This window comes from Helicoverpa zea, chromosome 26, assembly GCF_022581195.2.
Source record: "Helicoverpa zea isolate HzStark_Cry1AcR chromosome 26, ilHelZeax1.1, whole genome shotgun sequence".
NCBI classification, from domain to species: Eukaryota; Metazoa; Arthropoda; class Insecta; order Lepidoptera; family Noctuidae; genus Helicoverpa; species Helicoverpa zea.
The window spans coordinates 6336735-6355956 of NC_061477.1; the positions used below are offsets into that span (position 1 = coordinate 6336735).

General features: G+C 41.0%; 2 protein-coding genes across 2 annotated transcripts; both read left to right on the top strand.

The window, feature by feature from the left end:
• The first annotated feature begins 5405 nt into the window (after positions 1-5405).
• On the top strand, positions 5406-11569 carry LOC124643024 (protein PFC0760c-like). The gene is made up of 9 exons (XM_047181860.1): positions 5406-5470; positions 5718-5735; positions 6147-6170; positions 7339-7386; positions 8530-8960; positions 9175-9756; positions 10327-10807; positions 10950-10982; positions 11409-11569. Exons 1-9 carry the CDS (start codon positions 5411-5413, stop codon positions 11451-11453), a joined length of 1722 nt encoding a protein of 573 aa, XP_047037816.1. The 5' UTR covers positions 5406-5410; the 3' UTR covers positions 11454-11569.
• A 609-nt stretch (positions 11570-12178) lies between these two features.
• LOC124642959 (BUD13 homolog) lies at positions 12179-18736 on the top strand. Its single transcript, XM_047181768.1, has 6 exons — positions 12179-12391; positions 14743-14926; positions 15265-16540; positions 16761-16854; positions 17398-17582; positions 18429-18736. Exons 1-6 carry the CDS (start codon positions 12291-12293, stop codon positions 18599-18601), a joined length of 2013 nt encoding a protein of 670 aa, XP_047037724.1. The 5' UTR covers positions 12179-12290; the 3' UTR covers positions 18602-18736.
• The last annotated feature ends 486 nt before the right edge of the window (positions 18737-19222 follow it).

Here is a 19222-nt window from a genome sequence, read left to right on the forward strand (position 1 = left end):
TGGTGGCAGAGCATTCGTTCCGAAGTTTCGTCGTGGAATGACGTAATAAAGTACCTACGCGACGCATACGGAGATCGCCGCCCCGAGTACAAAATATACCGAGAATTGTTTAGAATCGAACAGGCCGAGGATGTTCGAACAGACATTTTCATAGCGAAGAGCCGAGCGCTGTTATCGCGCCTACCATCGGGCGACCTATCATTGAAGGTGCAGCTCGATATGGTTTACGGCCTACTTCATCGCAAAATTCGAAAACGCTTACGTCGCGAAGAGTTTAATAATTTCTCTGAACTTCTGAATAAATCGAGAATTATCGAAGAAACTATCGCCGAGTCAACAAAGAGCGAAGCGCTCTACTCTGCACCGAAAAACACTGCGGCCAAACAGCCCGCAATGTACAGCAATGCACGCGCCGAGCCGCACGGAGCACCCGCAGCGCGACGCAACGACGGCGGCGGAGGCCCGCTTCAAGCGACCGCGCGCCCTCTCCCCGCGCGCCCGCGCTCCCCTCGCGACGAGACAGCGCCGACGCCGCGCGAGCCGCGCGCGCCGCGCCCTCCGCCCGAGCGAGCGCCCGCCTCCACAACACGTCAGGAGCAGACGCATACGTCATCACCGGCGTCATCGAGACCTGCATCGCGGCCATTCTGCGTGTCCTGCAGAAGATTCGGACACCGAAAGGAACAGTGCCGTAAGTCAACAGGGTCAGCTGCTCAGACTAATAACAATCCGGTGTCGTGTTATCAGTGCGGTACACAAAATGTGACTCGTGAAAACTGTAAACAATGCAACAACGAACAAAGTTTTTATAGCATTGCCCCGCGATGTGTTTCTTATTCTAAATCAACGCATCAGTCGAATCATAATATAAGAAATAACAGTTACGTTGCAAATTGTATAGAGTCGACGTCGCATTCGAACATATTTTCTAATAATAATTGTGTTCAACAGAATAGCGGGTCATGTGATAGTCCGCGCATAAACGAGCAACCATCTAAACAAAAATTAGATTCGCGTTATTTACGTAAACAAAACAGTACGTGCTCAACTAATAACTTAAAACTAAATAAAGAGTTTGCGGACGTTCACTTGACCAGCAACGTGGTGAAATGTTACCACGAATATGTTACGAAGAATAATAGCAAGGATAACATGATTATTGATAACGCTCATTGTGAATTAGGGTGCAAGCGCCAATTATCTACCATTGTACCGAAAAACATTTTATGTTGCGATGACGCCGACGACGACTATTCTTCGCATTATTTTAATATGTGTCATGACGCCCGCGATATAGAGGGGTGTAACCAATATGCTTGTAATTTGTTTAGTGATTCTTTTTGTTCTTGCAATTGTTTTAAGCATAAGTTAGATATTAAGGTGTGTAGTGACACAATATATTGTGATGAGAGCACGCGCGCCGGTGACGGTAACCATGATAAACTCGGGGTAGTTTCGCGACCAATTTTTAATATAAAAATATTAGGCGCGTCGGGAACCGCGTTAGTTGATACCGGTGCTAAAAATTGTATTGCGGGCCACACGCTGCACATCCTCCTACGTCGCAAGGGTCATCCGCTTCAACCGGCGCGAAGACGTATCAAACTCGCTGACGGACACGCGCGCGAGGTTGACGTCCTAATGACTACTCTGGACGTGCACCTGGAGGGAAAGGTGGTTCAGGCACCCTTCCTCATCCTTCCGGATGCACGACAGAATGAGACGTTACTGGGCATGGATTTCCTCTTGGCAGCTTCATTAATAATGGATTTTGCTAGGAAATGTTGGTGCTTTTCAGAGACTCGCCACGTGGAGTACCCAATGCAGTTCGAACCCTCCATCTTGCCACAGCTTTCCTGTTCCTCCGCGGATGTACTCCGGGAAGATGAAGGTACAGTATTAACCCAACCGGAACGGGACCTGCTGGAGCAGACCTTGGTGGACAATGGGGACATCTTCCAGCTAGGGGGAGAGCCTACCCCCTATGCTGAACATCGCATTGATACTGGTGAGCACCCTCCTATCTCGGTACCACCGTACCGATTGACCCCGGCCAAGAAGGAACTTATGCGTCAAGAAATCGAGAAGATGCTCAAGGACGACATCATTGAAGAGTGTGAGTCTGCATGGTGTTCTCCTGCTCTTCTAGTTCCTAAGGCCAATGGCAGCATACGCTTCTGTGTAGATTACAGGCGCTTAAATGCTGTTACCAAAACCGACCATTATCCTATGCCGTTGATTGACGAACTATTACAATCAACGAAGAGGGATTGCTATATGAGTACCCTGGACCTTAGGTCAGGTTACTGGCAGGTGAGTGTGAATGAGCAAGATAGAGATAAGACCGCTTTCATCAGCCCACTGGGAACTTTTCGCTTTAAGCGTATGCCTTTCGGACTGAAGAACGCGCCATCGACGTTCCAGAGGCTGATCGATCGTCTGCGCTCAGGCTCATCTCTAGCCAACGTCACCATCCTGGCCTATTTGGATGACCTCCTGATCATCTCCGAAGGTTTTCAGCAGCATCTAGAGGATCTCCGGTCTGTCTTCAGTCGCCTTCGAGAATTCAAGTTGCGGGTGAATCGAGATAAATGCGTATTCGCCAGGGGGAGTGTCCAGTACTTGGGCCATGTTATTACCCAACAGGGAATCTCACCTGACCCTGACAAGGTCAAGGCCGTTCTGGATATGCATGAACCCAACAACTTGAAGCATCTACGAACCTTCTTGCAGACCTGCTCGTGGTTCCGCAAATTCATCCCGAATTTCTCGGCCGTGGCCGAACCTCTGACTAGATTAACTAGGAAAAGTCAGACTTGGACCTGGGGTACAATGCAGTCCTCTGCTTTTCACGACCTGAAGCGACTTTTGACTTCAGCTCCAGTGTTAGTTCAGGCAGATTTCAATCGCCCTTTTATCCTCCGCACCGATGCTAGCAATTATGCGCTGGGAGCCGTCTTGCTCCAGGGGGAGGATAAGGAAGAAAGACCCATCGAATACGCCAGCCGTCTTTTGACCGCCGCTGAGCGAAATTATTCGACCACTGAGCGAGAGGCTCTAGCCGTCGTATGGGCTGTAGAGCGATTTCGGTGCTACTTAGACGGACATCCCGTAATTATAGGTAGCGATCACCAACCCCTCCGTTGGCTTATGACGCTCAAATCCCCTACAGGACGCTTAGTAAGGTGGGCTCTTAAACTTCAGTCATTCGATATTCAGTATCAGTACACCCCGGGAAAGGCGAATGTAGTGGCAGACACACTGAGTAGGCCTATATGTTCACCAGATACCCGCGACTCTTGCGGTATCTGCACAGTGATTGTCGACATACCCGCTAGGAGCCCCGAAGAATTAAGGCGGGAACAGCTTGCCGACCCGGAGATTCAGAAGATCCTCATCGATATGGAAAGTACCGACGAAGTAGCGTCACGGAGATGGACAGAACGCGGATACCTGTTATCCCTAGGAGTACTTTACCGATACAACCCTGATTCGGATAGTGAGTCTCCTCAGCTCGTCATTCCTCTCTCCCTTCGTCCTGAGATCCTCAAGGAGTGCCATGATTCCCCCCTAGCGGGACATTCTGGGATCGATCGCACTTACCTCAAGATCGCTCAGTCTTTCTATTTCCCTGGGATGCGGAGGATCGTTACAGATTATGTGAAGGCTTGTGTAGATTGTCAGCGATACAAGGCTACCAATAACAAGCCCCCCGGACTGCTCCAAACGCCAGTGTTACAGCAACGCAATGAGGTCTTAGCTGTTGACCTTTTCGGTCCCCTACCTGAAGGTGAAAACGGTGAGAGATGGATTCTTCTGGTTGAAGACACCGCTACCAGGTGGGTAGAACTTTTTGCCCTGCAGGAGGCGACTGCTGAAGCTTGCGCACGAGTGCTAACCGAAGAATACTTCCTTCGGTATGGTTTACCCCGCAGGGTAACGTCCGATAACGGCGTACAATTTGTTGGGGCAGTCATGCAACAATGTATGTTTATCTTAGGGGTAAAACAAAATTTTGTACCACTTTACCATCCAGAGGCAAACCCCGCTGAACGGAAAAACCGCGATTTAAAGATGCAGCTCGCCCAACTCGTGGAGAATGACCATGGTTCTTGGCCAGCGAAACTACCGGTGATCCGTTTTGCCCTGAATAGCGCCGTTTGTAGAACCACCGGTGCTACTCCCGCATTTCTGATGTTTGCCAGAGAGATGAGATCCCCCACCGAAGCCCGTCATGATTTGAGAGCCATACTCGATAAAGAGAACTTCCTTCCTCAGATCACTCCCTACTTAAGGAGCTTTATTTCTAACCTGGCTGCGGTTCGAGAGCGAGTTGAAGGACAACAAGATCAATCCAAGAGGTGTGCTGATCAATCACGTAGACCTAGTCCCGATTATAAGGTAGGGGACAAAGTATTAGTCCGGACCCATGCCCTGAGTCAAGGAAGTAAAGGTCTGACTGCGAAATTCTTCCCCAAACGGGACGGACCCTACGTGATCACCAAAAGGGTTAGCCCGACTACCTTTATTATCTCGCCAATAGAAAATCCGGCCGACAGTCTAGGTAAATATCATACACAAGATTTAACACCGTTCGTGGACACTGGTACAGGTAATGCCGTACCACCTAATCCTGTTCGACCCAAACGACGTCGCGGACGTCCGAAACGCTCGGGCAATGAGCTAGTCCAGGAGCGAGGACGCTCTCCAGAACTAGAGGGGGAGTATGTCGCAAATCGAATTACCCCGCGCATTTCCGGACGCCGCCAAACTCGCGTTCCCGCTCGTTTCCTAGAATAGACGGAAGGGGTGGGACGTTCGTAGCTTACGCGAATGCGCGCCGACGCGCCACGAACGCGCAGCGACGGGCGCGCCGACATCTTGTTTTTTTTTAGTCAGTAGACGCAGGAGCCGCGCGCGATAAGCATCGATCGCATGTATTGCTAGATCCGCCGTGCGTGCCCTCACAAAGGTTCCTCTACGAAACTTACTAATAAAACAAAATAAAAAAGCGAGTGTGTGTGTTTATCTGTTACCTAGGCTTTCACGCTAAAATGACTGGACTGATTCAGATGAAATTCATGGAAATATGTGGTAACCATAAGCTCACACACGTGCGCTCGGGTCACGCATGAAATTGCTGACAATTTTATTTTCAAGTATGTACTTTATAATTCATTAATCGAATTAGGCATTGGTAAAAGTAAAAATATTATAATTAAAATCCTAACGGTATAATTGAATTATTAATGACAAAGTATCTGAACAGTTCACAATCTCGTTAAGATTTCACACTTTTTTAATGAGAAATATGTTATAATTAAAACCGATTATTTACGGTACTTTCCGGTTTTTTATAAATAGGAAGGAAGGAGGTTGGTTGTACAGCGTTCTCTGTGGTCTGCCAAAGATGAGGTGGATAGTACTCTTTGCTCTCTGCCTGGCGATCGCGATCGCTGCCCCTGCCTCGGTAAGTTTAAAATTTCCTATATTTCACGCAATTTTAACTAAAATTGTACATATTTTGACGGTTCTGTGTCTGTGATACCATAGCTTTTAAACGTACGAACCGATTTGGACGTTTTTTTGTCTGAAAGTTAGTTTCCATCGCAAAAAGCTACTATTTAAAAAGTTAAAATAATACGGGGCATTATAATTTCACGTTTGGGAACTGCTCGAGTTACATATAATAATTTGTTCCTGCTATCCTGTTTCAGCAAAGTGCGGATTACAAGGTACGTAAACTATTTTTATATGTTTATGGGTGGTCGTAAACTTGAATACTCATTTTCACACATTTCCAATTTTACTTTATCAAATACTTACTTAATTTTAGAGGAAAACTGTGTCACTCTTGAAAAAACCAAAGTGAAGTTTAACTGAGGGCCCATTTTTTAATCACCATATTACATTAATCTGAAAAATATGTTTCACACTTTCGACAGCGTTTATATAGAAAATAATACAGAATCGCCATACTTTCCTAGATAGAAGTGACGATTAATGTATCATGGAAAATGGGCCCTGAGTATTTTAGATTTATTTCCACAGTTATACATATTTTCACTTGTTTTTCAATCAATCAATCAAAACATTTATTTGTGAGCCATAGGTTTTTAATATTACTTTTCTTTTTCTTACATAAGCCAGCAGCAGATCGATTAGACCTTGTAAGTTTCGATAATTTTACTTTTATTTTAACTTATCTCTTTACAAACTGTATATAGGTATTATCCAAACAAATGATGTCCTCCCAGCCGATTGTCAGCTACGGCGGCTGTTCTCATAAAAGGAGATTAGCCAACTGCGCAGGACATATTATCGTGCACAAGCATTTGCGCAGACACAAGTGCACTCACTATTCCTTCACTCTCATAGGCCAAAGAAACACTAGTTCATCTAAATAAATATTGATTGACTAATACATATATAAAATTAAAAGGGAAATTATAAGTGTAGCCACAAAATTATTTATTGGACACATGATTAAACTTCTAATTTTATAACTAAGCAACGGGGAAATGACATAGCCTCTAATAAACTAATTCGTCTTTTTTACAACGCCAACTAAATATTCTATAGAAAGCTTCAAGTAAAGATCATCAATTATTGTGACTTGTCCGTCTTATTTATACATTGTCATCTAATTTACTAACTCGGTCTCATTTTTAGTAGTTAGTATTATTTACATGCTCGTTAATTGTGGCTGACTTAGTAATTTAGAAAGCAACACACATTTTTGGGGGCGAATAATGATATTAAAAAGAAGCCTGTTTAATTAGCACCCAAATTAAAATATGTCCGAAATTCGAAATTGAATACCCACCCACCAACTTAGATAAAGAACCTTGCCTTGCATGGTCGGCAGCAAAATAGGTTGGTAATATCGTCGGCTCTTTGTGCAAGAAAGTGAATTTTGCAAAGGGGGGAGTTAGAAGCTGTCTCCTTTCCCCATTACGAAGAGGTGGTGACAGACAAGGGGCGTCTGTCTTCCGACTAGAATTAGGCCTCGAGCCAATGGCGCAGTGTTGCGCGCGTCTCTCTAGTTAAGTTACTGTGGCCGCTGGGTGACGGCCACAGAGGGTGACAGGACTGACAGGACCCGCCTTCGAACATCTGGCAGGCCAATAAGTGTCGTGGGTACGGGGAGAATGCCTCGGCGATACCCGTCTCTTCGACCGCAGGTATATGAAGGCAATACCAGGCGTTAAGAGCCCGGTACACCTCTCAACAGACCCCAGGTAGAGGATAGTCCATTAGGATTTTCCCCCTGAAAAAAATGAAATAGTTTTACAAATAAGTAAACTGAGGATTGATGACGAAAATGCTCTTTTACAGGGACGAGATCGGGATGATGATGATGATGATGACGACAACGATGACTTGGTATTTACATTCTCTTTATGATTTTTATATTTGTAGAACACCATCGGCTACTTATAACATTACTTAAACTTACAACAGGATACTTATAACATTTCTTAAATGTAAATTGGCCGATGGTCTTCATCCTCTGAGCCTTTCCCCCCCCCCCAACTATCCGGTTAGACTGGAAGCCGACCCCAGCATAGTTGGGAAAAAGGCTCGGAGGATGAAGACTGTCGGCCAATTTTGACATAAGGCCCAATACAAATTATGTAAAATTAGGAAGCAAACGAATAGATAGATAGGATATAGAAGTCCACCACATACTAATAACATGACCAGTTTAAAATAAAGTATTAATATCACAAAGAAGCACTCTCTTCATCTATACCTACTCACAAGGTTTGCTTGGAAGTCAGTGGTTTCTGAGCATTTAGATACACTGTAAGAACAACTAAAACAGGATAATTATACAGTTTTTAAATGTCAACTGAAACCCCTCAAAATTGTTATCCGAAGGTCCAAATTAAGAAATAAATAATTATAATACGATAAAAACATATTGTTGAAAGGCTAAAAATCAGCACAGTTTTTACAATATTTTCTCATTTACACAACTTATTTCCCGCTCGTATTTTGACGCGTGACACATTTCGTGCGACCAGAAATCGTGAAACAAACAAAAACAAAAACAAAAAATTATGTGACACCCAGTTTTACTAAAAGGTACCCGCGCGAGATGTGCCTGGCAAAGAACCAAGCATGTGCCGAACAGGAAAAGAGGTAATCTGAGTCCTCCTCCTTAACACTTCACCGTTATACATATGAATAATTAACTGTCTTACATTCTGTGTTACCGAGACTTTTGCTATAAGTAAGACTTTACGAAATAGGAGAACCGACATTAATATTAAAGATCTTCAAAATATAAGTCACCTTAAAACACTCCTTTTCTATTTTAAGAGTGTCAGACTCTTACCGAATAATACCGACCGTTCATGTACAATGAACCGCGTTAATTCTTGCACACAATCCCGCGTTACGGGCAATCTTTGGTTCCAAAGCTGGGTTTGCTGACTTTCTTTGAGGACAGCGTGGAATAACGTGTGCCGCAAACATGAAACACACTATCTTTAATTGAATACAATTTTTAAATTTCCACAGAGGCGATACGGGAACGACAACAGACCAGTCGCCGATCGGAGAGACGGTGCCGACCGAAGCGACTTGGGGTCATACAGTGCTTACAACAACCCGTCGAATCGATACGCCAACAGATACGATAACAACAGAAATTACTACGCTAGAAGCAGAAGTAACTATAATAGATACGATGGCGGCCTGAATGATAGAAATAATAACGACAGGAATGACAACTACAGGTACGATAATGACAGGAATGATGATGATAGATACGACTCACCAACCAACCGTAGATGCCGAAAATGTGGATCATCATACCAAGAAGGCGATAGACGCGACAACGATGCATATGACCGACGGGACAGAGACAACAGTGCATTAAGCAGATACGAAGCTTACGCACGAAGCAGATATTATAGGAGCGCGAGGAATAAACGCGAAAACAGCAATAGGTACAACAATAACCCAAATACAAATAGGTTAGACTATAATCGAAATGACCTTTATATGGCAGGCTATAATAATTTAAAATACGGCAAGCCATATAATTATCACCGTTATGGTAGTAAGGTGATAAAAAAACAGAAATGATAAAACTTAGTATGGAAAAGATTGTTATAATAAGTAATTTGTTAGACCAGACTATAATAAAGTGTTTTCTTACAGAGCGTACGACAGATCGGCGGGATATTATGAAAACCGATATGGATTAAATTCTAGACGAAGTTACAGCCCATACCCGTACAATTTGCTAGAACAAGCTGGTATTAACAGCCTAGATGATGATAATCTAGCTGATGACCTATATAATAACAACTACAGGCGAGACAACAATGATGATAGAAATGACGATGACAGGAATGATGATGACAGGAATGATGATGACAGGAATGATGATGACAGGAATGATGGTAATAGAAATGATGATGATAGAAATGACGATGATAGAAACGATGATAATAGAAACGATGATGATAGAAATGATGATGACAGACTAGATAACAATAGGAGATCTGACGACAGAAACAATAATAACCGAAGGGATGACGGTAGTAGTGATAATGACAGAAGATATGATGGCATTAATGATAATGACAGAAGATATGACGGCAGTAGTGATAATGACAGAAGGTATGACTACAGAAGGAATAATGCCATAAGAGATAATGACAGGAGGGATGACAATAGGAGAGATGACGACAGGAGAGATGACGACAGGAGAGATGACGATAGAAATGATGATGACAGAAAGGATGATAACAGGAGGGATGACGACAGAAGGGATAACAACAGGAGGGATGATGACAGAAGGGATAATGACAGAAGATATGACAACAGGAGAGATGACGACAGAAGGGATAATAACAGAAGGGATGATGATAGAAACGGTTATAACTGGGGGGATGATGACAAAAGGGATAACAACAGGAGGGATGACGACAGAAGGGATAATGACAGAAGTTACGACGATAGGAGAGATGACGACAGAAGGGATAGTGACAGAAGATATGACGATAGGAGAGATGATGACAGAAGGGATAATAACAGAAGTTACGACGATAGGAGAGATGACGACAGAAGGGATAGTGACAGAAGATATGACGACAGGAGAGATGACGACAGAAGGGATGATGACAGAAGATATGACGACAGGAGAGATGACGACAGAAGGGATAGTGACAGAAGATATGACGATAGGAGAGATGACGACAGAAGGGATAGTGACAGAAGATATGACGATAGGAGAGATGACGACAGAAGGGACAATAACAGGAGGGATGATGACAGAAAGGATGCTAACTGGGGGGATGACAACAAAAGAGATAACAACAGGAGGGATGATGACAGAAGGGATAATGATAGAAGATATGACGACAGGAGAGATGACAACAGAAAGGATGATAACTGGGGAGATGACGTCAGAAGGGATGATGACAGAAGAGATGATAACAGGAGGGATGACGACAAAACAGCTGATAACAGAAGGGATGGCGACAGAAGGGACGACGACAGACGGGATGATGACAGAAGGGATGACGACAGAAGGGATGTCGACAAACGGTCTGATGACGGGAGGGATGACGACAGAAGGAATAATGACAGACGGGACGACAGCAGAAGAGACGACAATAGAAGAGATAATGACAGAAGAGATAATGACAGAAGGGATAATGACAGAAGATATGACGACCGGAGAGATGATAACAGAAGTCGCAATGACAGAAGACAAAGCGACCGGAGGGATGACGACAGAAGAGACAGAAGATATGACGACAGAAGGGATAACGACAGGCGATATGTAAGTTTCAATTCATTATTATTTAATTTTACCAAAATTTGTTTTTGTCATGAATACCTTGACAGCCGCAACATTTGTATAAACCTTTGCCTATTGACTTTTTAACGGTATGTAATATAAAACAAACCAATTTGTTTTGCAGAATGACAGGCGTCTTAGGGGTAATAATGACTATGTAAGTTCAAATAATATAAATTCTTACTAACTATTTCTACATATTTCTGAGTAGTTCATGATAATACAGATTAAGTTTACCTTTGTCTATAGTTCCAGGTCCCCAAGACACAGGCAGCGCCTAGATTGGGGACCACAGAACCTATAAAATTGTCTCCCGTAGAGAAGTTACAGGGAACATTAGTACTAATTTACCTTAAAAAGTGATTTATTAATGTAAATGTGGAATGGAACAATAAACTTTTATTTTTATTAAATTATTATTTATTAGTTTGGTACCAAAGTAAATTCTAAGGACTATAAAAAGGAGGCCCACTCACGGCCCTTTTCTCCTAAAAAGACATCACACACAGACAGATCTAGTTAAGTCCGTGAGTAAACGAATTTAACTAGGCCTAAATGCTTTAAAAATGGTTTTATTTTTCAGAGGCAAGCACGATACCGCGACAATTACTATGATCAGAAGAAATGAAACGATCACACATCTCAATAAATATAACAAGACACCGGCAATGATTATGGAAACACGATTATATGTTAAATAAGTAATTAATCAATGTATTATTAAAGAGCATAGCTGCAGCACAATATTGTATTTCATTGCATTCCTTAAAATTACGCCACTCAACTGCCATAGTCTGACTATATAATCTTGTAAGTACATAAGTTTTGTGTTTTGAGACAGATAAGAACACAGTAAAGACAATGAGGGCGAGTTTACACTATACATTTCATAAAACTCATTGTGTATTACACCCACATCAAATTGATATAACGAGAGCAAGTCAATCTGAAAACATGTCGCAAACTGAAAAAATGTCCAACTATAATAGCTCCATAGATATAGAAATATAAGTCCGGTTTCTCTGGTTACCTGGATATAGGGTCAGTTATCTGATAGTTAATGCTATCTGCCAGACAAAGGCTGTTTATGATTTCTGTGAACCAAAAGTTATATATTATTTGACCTTTATTAGTAACCGATGAAACTGGCCATAAATCTCCTAAACAAGTACCTACCAAAAAAAAACCGTAATTTTCCAAAAATGCAACATGTAGCATCACTATCATTCCTAAATGTCAAAGGGTAACGACGAAAAACATGGAACTTTAAGCATGGTGTATGTTATCTCTTTCACTTTCATGATAGTAGAAAGAGATAACCAATACTAACTAATGCTTAAAAAACTAACAAACCCAATCAAGCAGGATAAAATCATCAAGTAATGTCATAAGGTGTGTTTGATTTATCTTAGAATATTTCAATGGTATCAAAATAATACAAAATCACTGAAACTTATCGAATAAAATGTCTACCAGTATAAATCAGAAAGCGTATTTGCAAAAATATCTTGGCGGTCCATCGGGAGATAAGAAAAAGAAGAAGAAAAAGGCTATCAAAGGCACTGGGTATGTCCGACTTATTGTACATAATGAATTTGGACTAAATCGTAAACAATTAGTTTTTTTAATATTATTTCCCGTAAGAAATAGCAACAGTAGCAATTTTGAGGGTTAGTGTGTAGCAAAGGGTGTGCAAGGCTTTTGGGACTTAGAAAATTTTTCATAAAAAATGAAAATTTCTGAAAATGTCTAGTTTTTCATTTCTATCGTATAGAATACTTAAAAATAAGACGAAAACCATCTGGGCACCTTTTGCCTAGGACCAACGGTTCACCTGAAAATGAGCACTGAAGGTCATTGTAAACAAAGGCAAAGTCGACGGAGCCCCGCTACGCGGGGCTCCTACTTCTGGGTGGTTTAAAAAAAAATAACCACGAAGGGGATGGCGGGGTCTTGCAGACCCCGCCATCCCCTTCGAACCTAACCTGTCCGAGTCGGGGTTGCCCTAAGTCGGGGTGTCCATAGTCGACGGAGCCCCGTTACGCGGGGCTCCTTGGTCCTAGACAAAAAGTGCCCAGATGGTTTTCGTCTTATTTTTAGGTATTCTATACGATGGAAATGAAAAACTAGACATTTTCAGAAATTTTCATTTTTTATGAAAAATTTTCTAAGTCCCAAAAGCCTTGCACACCCTTTGCTACACTCCAACCATTTTGAGCATAACATCTTAAAATAATTATTTATCTATTGACCATTTTTTCAGTACCTATATAGTTATAACTGTGTTTCCCTCCATTTTTATATGATAAATAATATACAATTCGAGAGTACTAAAACGCCACAAATCATAAATGCTTAATAAGCTTACTAAATTGATACAAGCTTCATACGTATGAAGTACACAGTATTCATTTTAATGATTTCCAATTTTATTCTAAATTAATTATAAATAATGGTCAGGTTATCACATAATGTTAAATATGGTGAAAGTTTTGAAGTAAATTGTAGTTTCTAACTTCAGTTAATCATGTTTATTCAGAGGACCAATGCAAGGAAATGTTCTTCATATGTAGTAAAAACCAAACTTTAATAACATTTTGTTTCCAAATCATAAAGTGGTTTTATTATCACCATATTATTCTTACTTGTACTTACTACTTTATAATTAACTAGCTTCCGCCAGCGGCTTCGCCCGCGTGGTGTGTTGATAAAAAGTAGCCTATGTGTTAATCCAGGGTATCACCTATCTACATACCAAATTTCAATCAAATCAGTCCAGCCGTTTTTGCGTGATTGAATAACAAACATACATCCATACATTCTCACAAACTTTCACATTTATAATATAAGTAGGATTTAGCCTTAAGTAAGTTCGGTCAGTGGGTCGTCTTAGGGGCCGCTGTAAATGTAACTGTAGATCAATAAAGTTTTTTATAGTTTTATCAGGGTGCTATTTAGATCACACAGTCATACACATTCCAAGAAAACAATAAATTGATAAGAGAAATAAGTAAAAAAATTGTGCATTTCAAAATATTTAGTATAAGTCCTCTTATGTACCTACCCTGTGTGCATTTTCATGATAAACTCAAAAACAACTAAATGATATGAGCATTTCAGCAATAGAAAGCGGAATTTATGAATAAGATAAAAATGTAATTTTTGTATCCAAGTAAAGCTGGGGTGTGGGTTGCTGATTCAATAATATTAATGGTGTCCATATTGATTGTCTGCCATGAAGACTGTTTTCTCCAAAGAGATGTCATCATCATCCTCCGAGCCTTTTTACCAACCACGTTGGGGTCCACTTCCAATCTAACCGGATTCAGCTGAGTACCATTGCTTTACAAGAAGCGACTGCCTATCTGACCACCTCAACCCAGTTACCCGGGCAACCCAATACCCCTTAGTTAGACTTGTGTCAGACATACTGGCTTCTGACTACCCATAACAACTGCCAAGGATATTCAATGACAGCCGGGACCTACAGTTTAACGTGCCATCCGAAACACAGTCAATCAGTCAGTCTCCAAGGAGATGTACAGGACATAATTACAGCTCACAAACATTTGTGTAGACTCATTTACTCTCTGTGTTCCGCCACTCTCATAGCCCAATCCAACATGATCAAAGAGAGATCAGGAGCAGGACCAACATTAACATAATCATATAATAATGTAGTGACCCTTTTACTACATAACACGAATACTCATTGGTATTGGCCGGTTGGTTTGATACCCACGATCTTGAAGGCAAGGCTTGTCAAACCAGTTTGTTTTCATTTGTACTACACCAGGGCTACCGGTATCCACTTCACTTTGCAGATTCGTACCTGATAAATTAAAAATCGCGAAATACAAAGTTTGTTTCTCTTACAATACCAATATGAAAGCTGTCTTAATCCTATAATATTTCAGATTACAAATAATAGATGATGACATAGACCTATCAAAGCTCCGCACGTTAGACGGAGATGAGCTGGACGTGTTTGACCAAGGGGAGGATGCTCCTCAGATAGCCGGTATCATTGATGATAGGCCTGAGGAGGTGAAGAAAGCGGAGCAGTTCAGCTCCAGCTCCAAATGGAAGGTTATTAGTCAGGTGAGTTGTAGGCTTTTAGGTTTTAAATAAACTCAGCTCTAGAAGGGCATAAATTAGGATTTTATGCCCAGCAAAGGTACTTTGCAAATAATATTGATGTATTTTAAGGATTTAGTAGATATTGCAGAATATACATATAACATTAATAAGGAGCTTCGTTCATTTACTAAGTTGATTCTATATTAGTTTAAAACTGAACTTTTTTAAAACCTTTAAAATAAAGATTTTTATATCTTCACATATTTTTTAATTCTCAATCTTGACTAAAATACTCATATCACTTCCAGGAAACTGAATTATGTCCTGTGCAGTAGAAATAACTAAAATTGTATTCACAGGACGACGGCTTCAACAGTAAATTAGAAGTCGAGGAAATAAAGAGTGACATAAAACAGGCAGAGAAAGAAAATGAACTGATATTCGGTAAAATGTACAGTGATTCCGAAGATGAGAAGAAAAATGATTCCGATCTCTCGCCGCCAAGGAAACAGGACCAAGACTCGAAGAACATAGCTTCAAAACCTTCCAAAAAACATGACAGCGATAGTGACTTTAGTCCCCCTAGGAAAAGAGATGGAAAGTCTCCCAAAAGAAGAGATGATGACAGATCTCCTAAAAGGAATGATAAATCACCCAAAAGAAATAGATCTCCGAACGGTAGGCATGATAGATCACCTAAGAGGAGAGGTGACTCGCCCAAAAGGAGTGACAAGTCTCCCAAAAGAAAAAGCCGTGACAGATCCCCTAAAAGGAGAAGTAAGTCTCCTAAGCGAAGAAATGACGATAGATCACCAAAAAGTCGCAAAAATGACGCAAAATCATCCCCTTCTAGGTCTGAAAAACCTAAAGAGAGGGTTCGCAAACCTAGCCGATGGGGAGATTTCAGCCCAGAAGATCGATCACAGTCTTCAAAAGTCGATCATTCTCCCAAAAGGACTGATTCGTCAACTGCTAGAAAAGCGAGAAGGGACTCAGACGCCTCACCGCCGAGGAAGTCCAAAAAAAATTACGATTCAGATCAATCTCCACCTAGGAAGTCAAAGAAAAAACATGATTCACCGCCAAGGAAATCTAGAAAAGATTCTGATGCCTCACCACCGAGGAGAGGTAAAGATGCCAAGAGGAATAGATCACCAGAATTCTTGTCTCCTTCAAAAAAATCTGGACGAGTCTCTCCCCAATGCTCAAGTCATAAGGACAGATATGACAAACAAAGTAGTTCTAAATCAGACAAGTATAGAAAACAGAGACATTCCTCAGATTCGGACCTGTCCCCACCGAGGAAAAATAAGAGACAAAAATCTCCATCACCATCGAGAAAGAATAGAAAACCTCATGAAAATAATAAAAGGAAATATAATAGTGACTCTGATCAATCTCCTCCTAGGAAAGAGAAGGACAGGAGTGCTGCAGAAAGAGATAAAAGGAGAAACGATAGTCCTCCTCCCTCTAATAAGAAAATGGCAAAAACTTTGGAAGGCAAAATGGCGGGATTGCAAGATGCTAAGCAATTGAGGCAAGAGAATGAAAGTTTTAGGAAAAGGGAGGAAGAAGTATTTAGTAAAATGACTGATGAAGTCTCTGGGAGGAATGCTCAAGTTGTTTCAAGGAAAAGTAAGTATATAATAAAAAGTATTTATTCGAAAATCTTAATCATTGGGTATTTTGCGAAATTCCCCCGAGGAATGAGTGGTTTTAAATCCATTGTTTTAACTCGAAGCCGACTTTAATTTTCTATCAGACGATTTACTATTTATGAATATATAATTATGACATACAAGTAGGTACCTTTGTTTGGATGTTCAAATGTTTATTCATTTTTGTTACTTTGCAGGCAAACGGGAGACATCAGAGGAACGGCAAAAGCAAAAGGAGAAAGCAGAGCGCCAGAAAGAATTAGATGAGAAATACAAGAAATGGACTAAAGGGTGAGTTTACGACTTGCATTTTTATGAACTAAAAATAAAAAACTTCTAATTGATTTCGATTTCATACAATTCAACTGTTAGAAAGCCTTTTTGGCTAGCCGATATTATCGAGACGTTTTGCTTTTTCGGAGTTGGCTACTGTGGCCTAGCTTTTGGTGTCCAGTGGCTCAATCCAAAATTGTAAAGTTATTTGGTGTAAACTGTCCGTTCAGATAGACCGGGTCGGAGAGCATCGGCGCGCATTTTTCTTTTCACACAGACCGGAGCCGATCGGCTGCGCTAGCATTAAAGAGCATGCAAACGGAGCCAAACGTCAAGAAAAAATACACGATCGGAGCCGGTCGGCTCCTCTTATTATTTCACACCGAGCGCATTCGAGCATTCTCAATGACAAACGCAGTGCGCATGCAAAAATAAACCTTACTTCAAATACTAAGTACTCAATTTTCAATGTGTAAAGAATTTGCTCTGCCCTCCGAGCCGGTCTGTCTGAACGGACCCGTAGACTACTTAATACTTTACGTATTTATAATTTGTTTTCAGTATAAAACAACTGGAAGACCAAGAGGCTCGCGTGCAAGAGTTTATGCACGAATCGTCTAAACCTCTCGCACGACTCCGGGATGATCAGGACTTGGAAGATAATCTGAAACAAGTGGAGAGGGACGGAGACCCCATGTTGAAGTATATGAGGGACAGGAAAAGGGAACGGGGAGAGTTGGGGCCAGGTTAGTTAAAAAAAAGTTGACTTGATATTTCAGGTTTTGGTTCTTTGGGTCGTACATAAGGTCTCGATGATATTCCTAGCTTATTAGGTACATCCATGTTTTCACTCTTTCCCGAAAGAACTATGTACATACTTTCCGCATCCGGATAAATATTAGCTTAAGTGTTCATCCCGGGTTTCAGTTTCCAACATGCCACATTTTAACCAAATGTTTCTAACCGTTTGCGCGCAAAAAAGCAACAAACATACACACTCACACAAAATTTTCGTCTTCGAAAAATTTGTGTGGTGCAAGACTATGTCTCATTTCGAACCTATTAGTCCCCAGGCCGGCGAACAATATTTTTTTTGATACATATAAATTTAAGACTTTGTGAGTGCCTTCCTTACGATGAGTCCGACAAACTTTTCGAATGCGCAAATTTTGGTGCCGCTGCGTTTTTTAATGCTTGACTCCTGGAATTGTCGATATGACGTCACCATGACAAGTTTCATTTTTTGAGATTCGTTTAATAAAGTTAACTAGAAAATGGTGGTCAACTTGTTCGATAAAGATCGTGCTGCGTTTGGAGTGTCCACCATCCTGAAAATGTCGGTATGACGTCACTACGACTCTTCGTACATACAAGTTTCATTTTTTGAGATTTGTTTAATAAAGTTAACTAGAAAATTGTGGTAAGCTTGTCGCGCACACACAAAGTCTTAAATTTATATGTATCAAAAAAAACATTGTTCGCCGGCCTGGGGACTATATATTTTTACAAATTTTACCCATTTACAACTCCTATGTATATTTTTTTCATTTAGCCTTATCTAAAGACTAATAATAATTTATTTTTATCCACAGAAAAACCAATGTACAAGGGTAATTTCCCGCCGAACCGGTTCAACATTCGTCCCGGCTACCGCTGGGACGGAGTGGACCGCTCTAACGGCTATGAGAAGAAATACTTCGAACAACAAAGCAAACGCAAGGCTCAAGAAGAAGAAGCATATAAGTGGAGTACAGAAGACTTGTAATTTATACTCTAAATCTACGGGTATTAGGACGCATTTTGCATGGCACGTCACATGTGTAGTAACTTAATTATGTACCTATTATGTAAAGTTGTAAATACTTTTTTATTAATGAAATAAAGTTGTTAGTGGATGTGTGTCTTTGTTTTATTTCTTTAATTTGTTGTGGAAATTCCGCGGCAAACTTAAGCACCACCCCATTATTTTTTTCTTTATCGTGGGGTGCCTTAAAGAATCGAGTGGATCAATTTTTTTTTTTTTTGCAAATTAGAACAGAAAGCAGTCATGTAACCATCTTTGGCAGTCGTTACGGGTAGTCTGAAGCCAGAAAGTGACAACCAGTCTTACTAAGTGGTATCAGGTTGCCCCGGTGACCGGGTTGTGGAGGTCAGATAGGAAATCGCTCCATGTAAAAACAGTGGTACCTACTCGGTTAACAAAATGTGAAACTCAATTATTTTTGAGTACCTATGTTTAGTTCTTGGTGATCGATTGAGTTACGCATCGCTAAGCTATTATCTAGAAACAAGGAAAGAGATAAAATAATCAATTGTTAGGTAGGTCACTGTATGCTGGGAACCAGGGGATCACCTTATATCACTGGTAGTCAATTATTTCACGGCA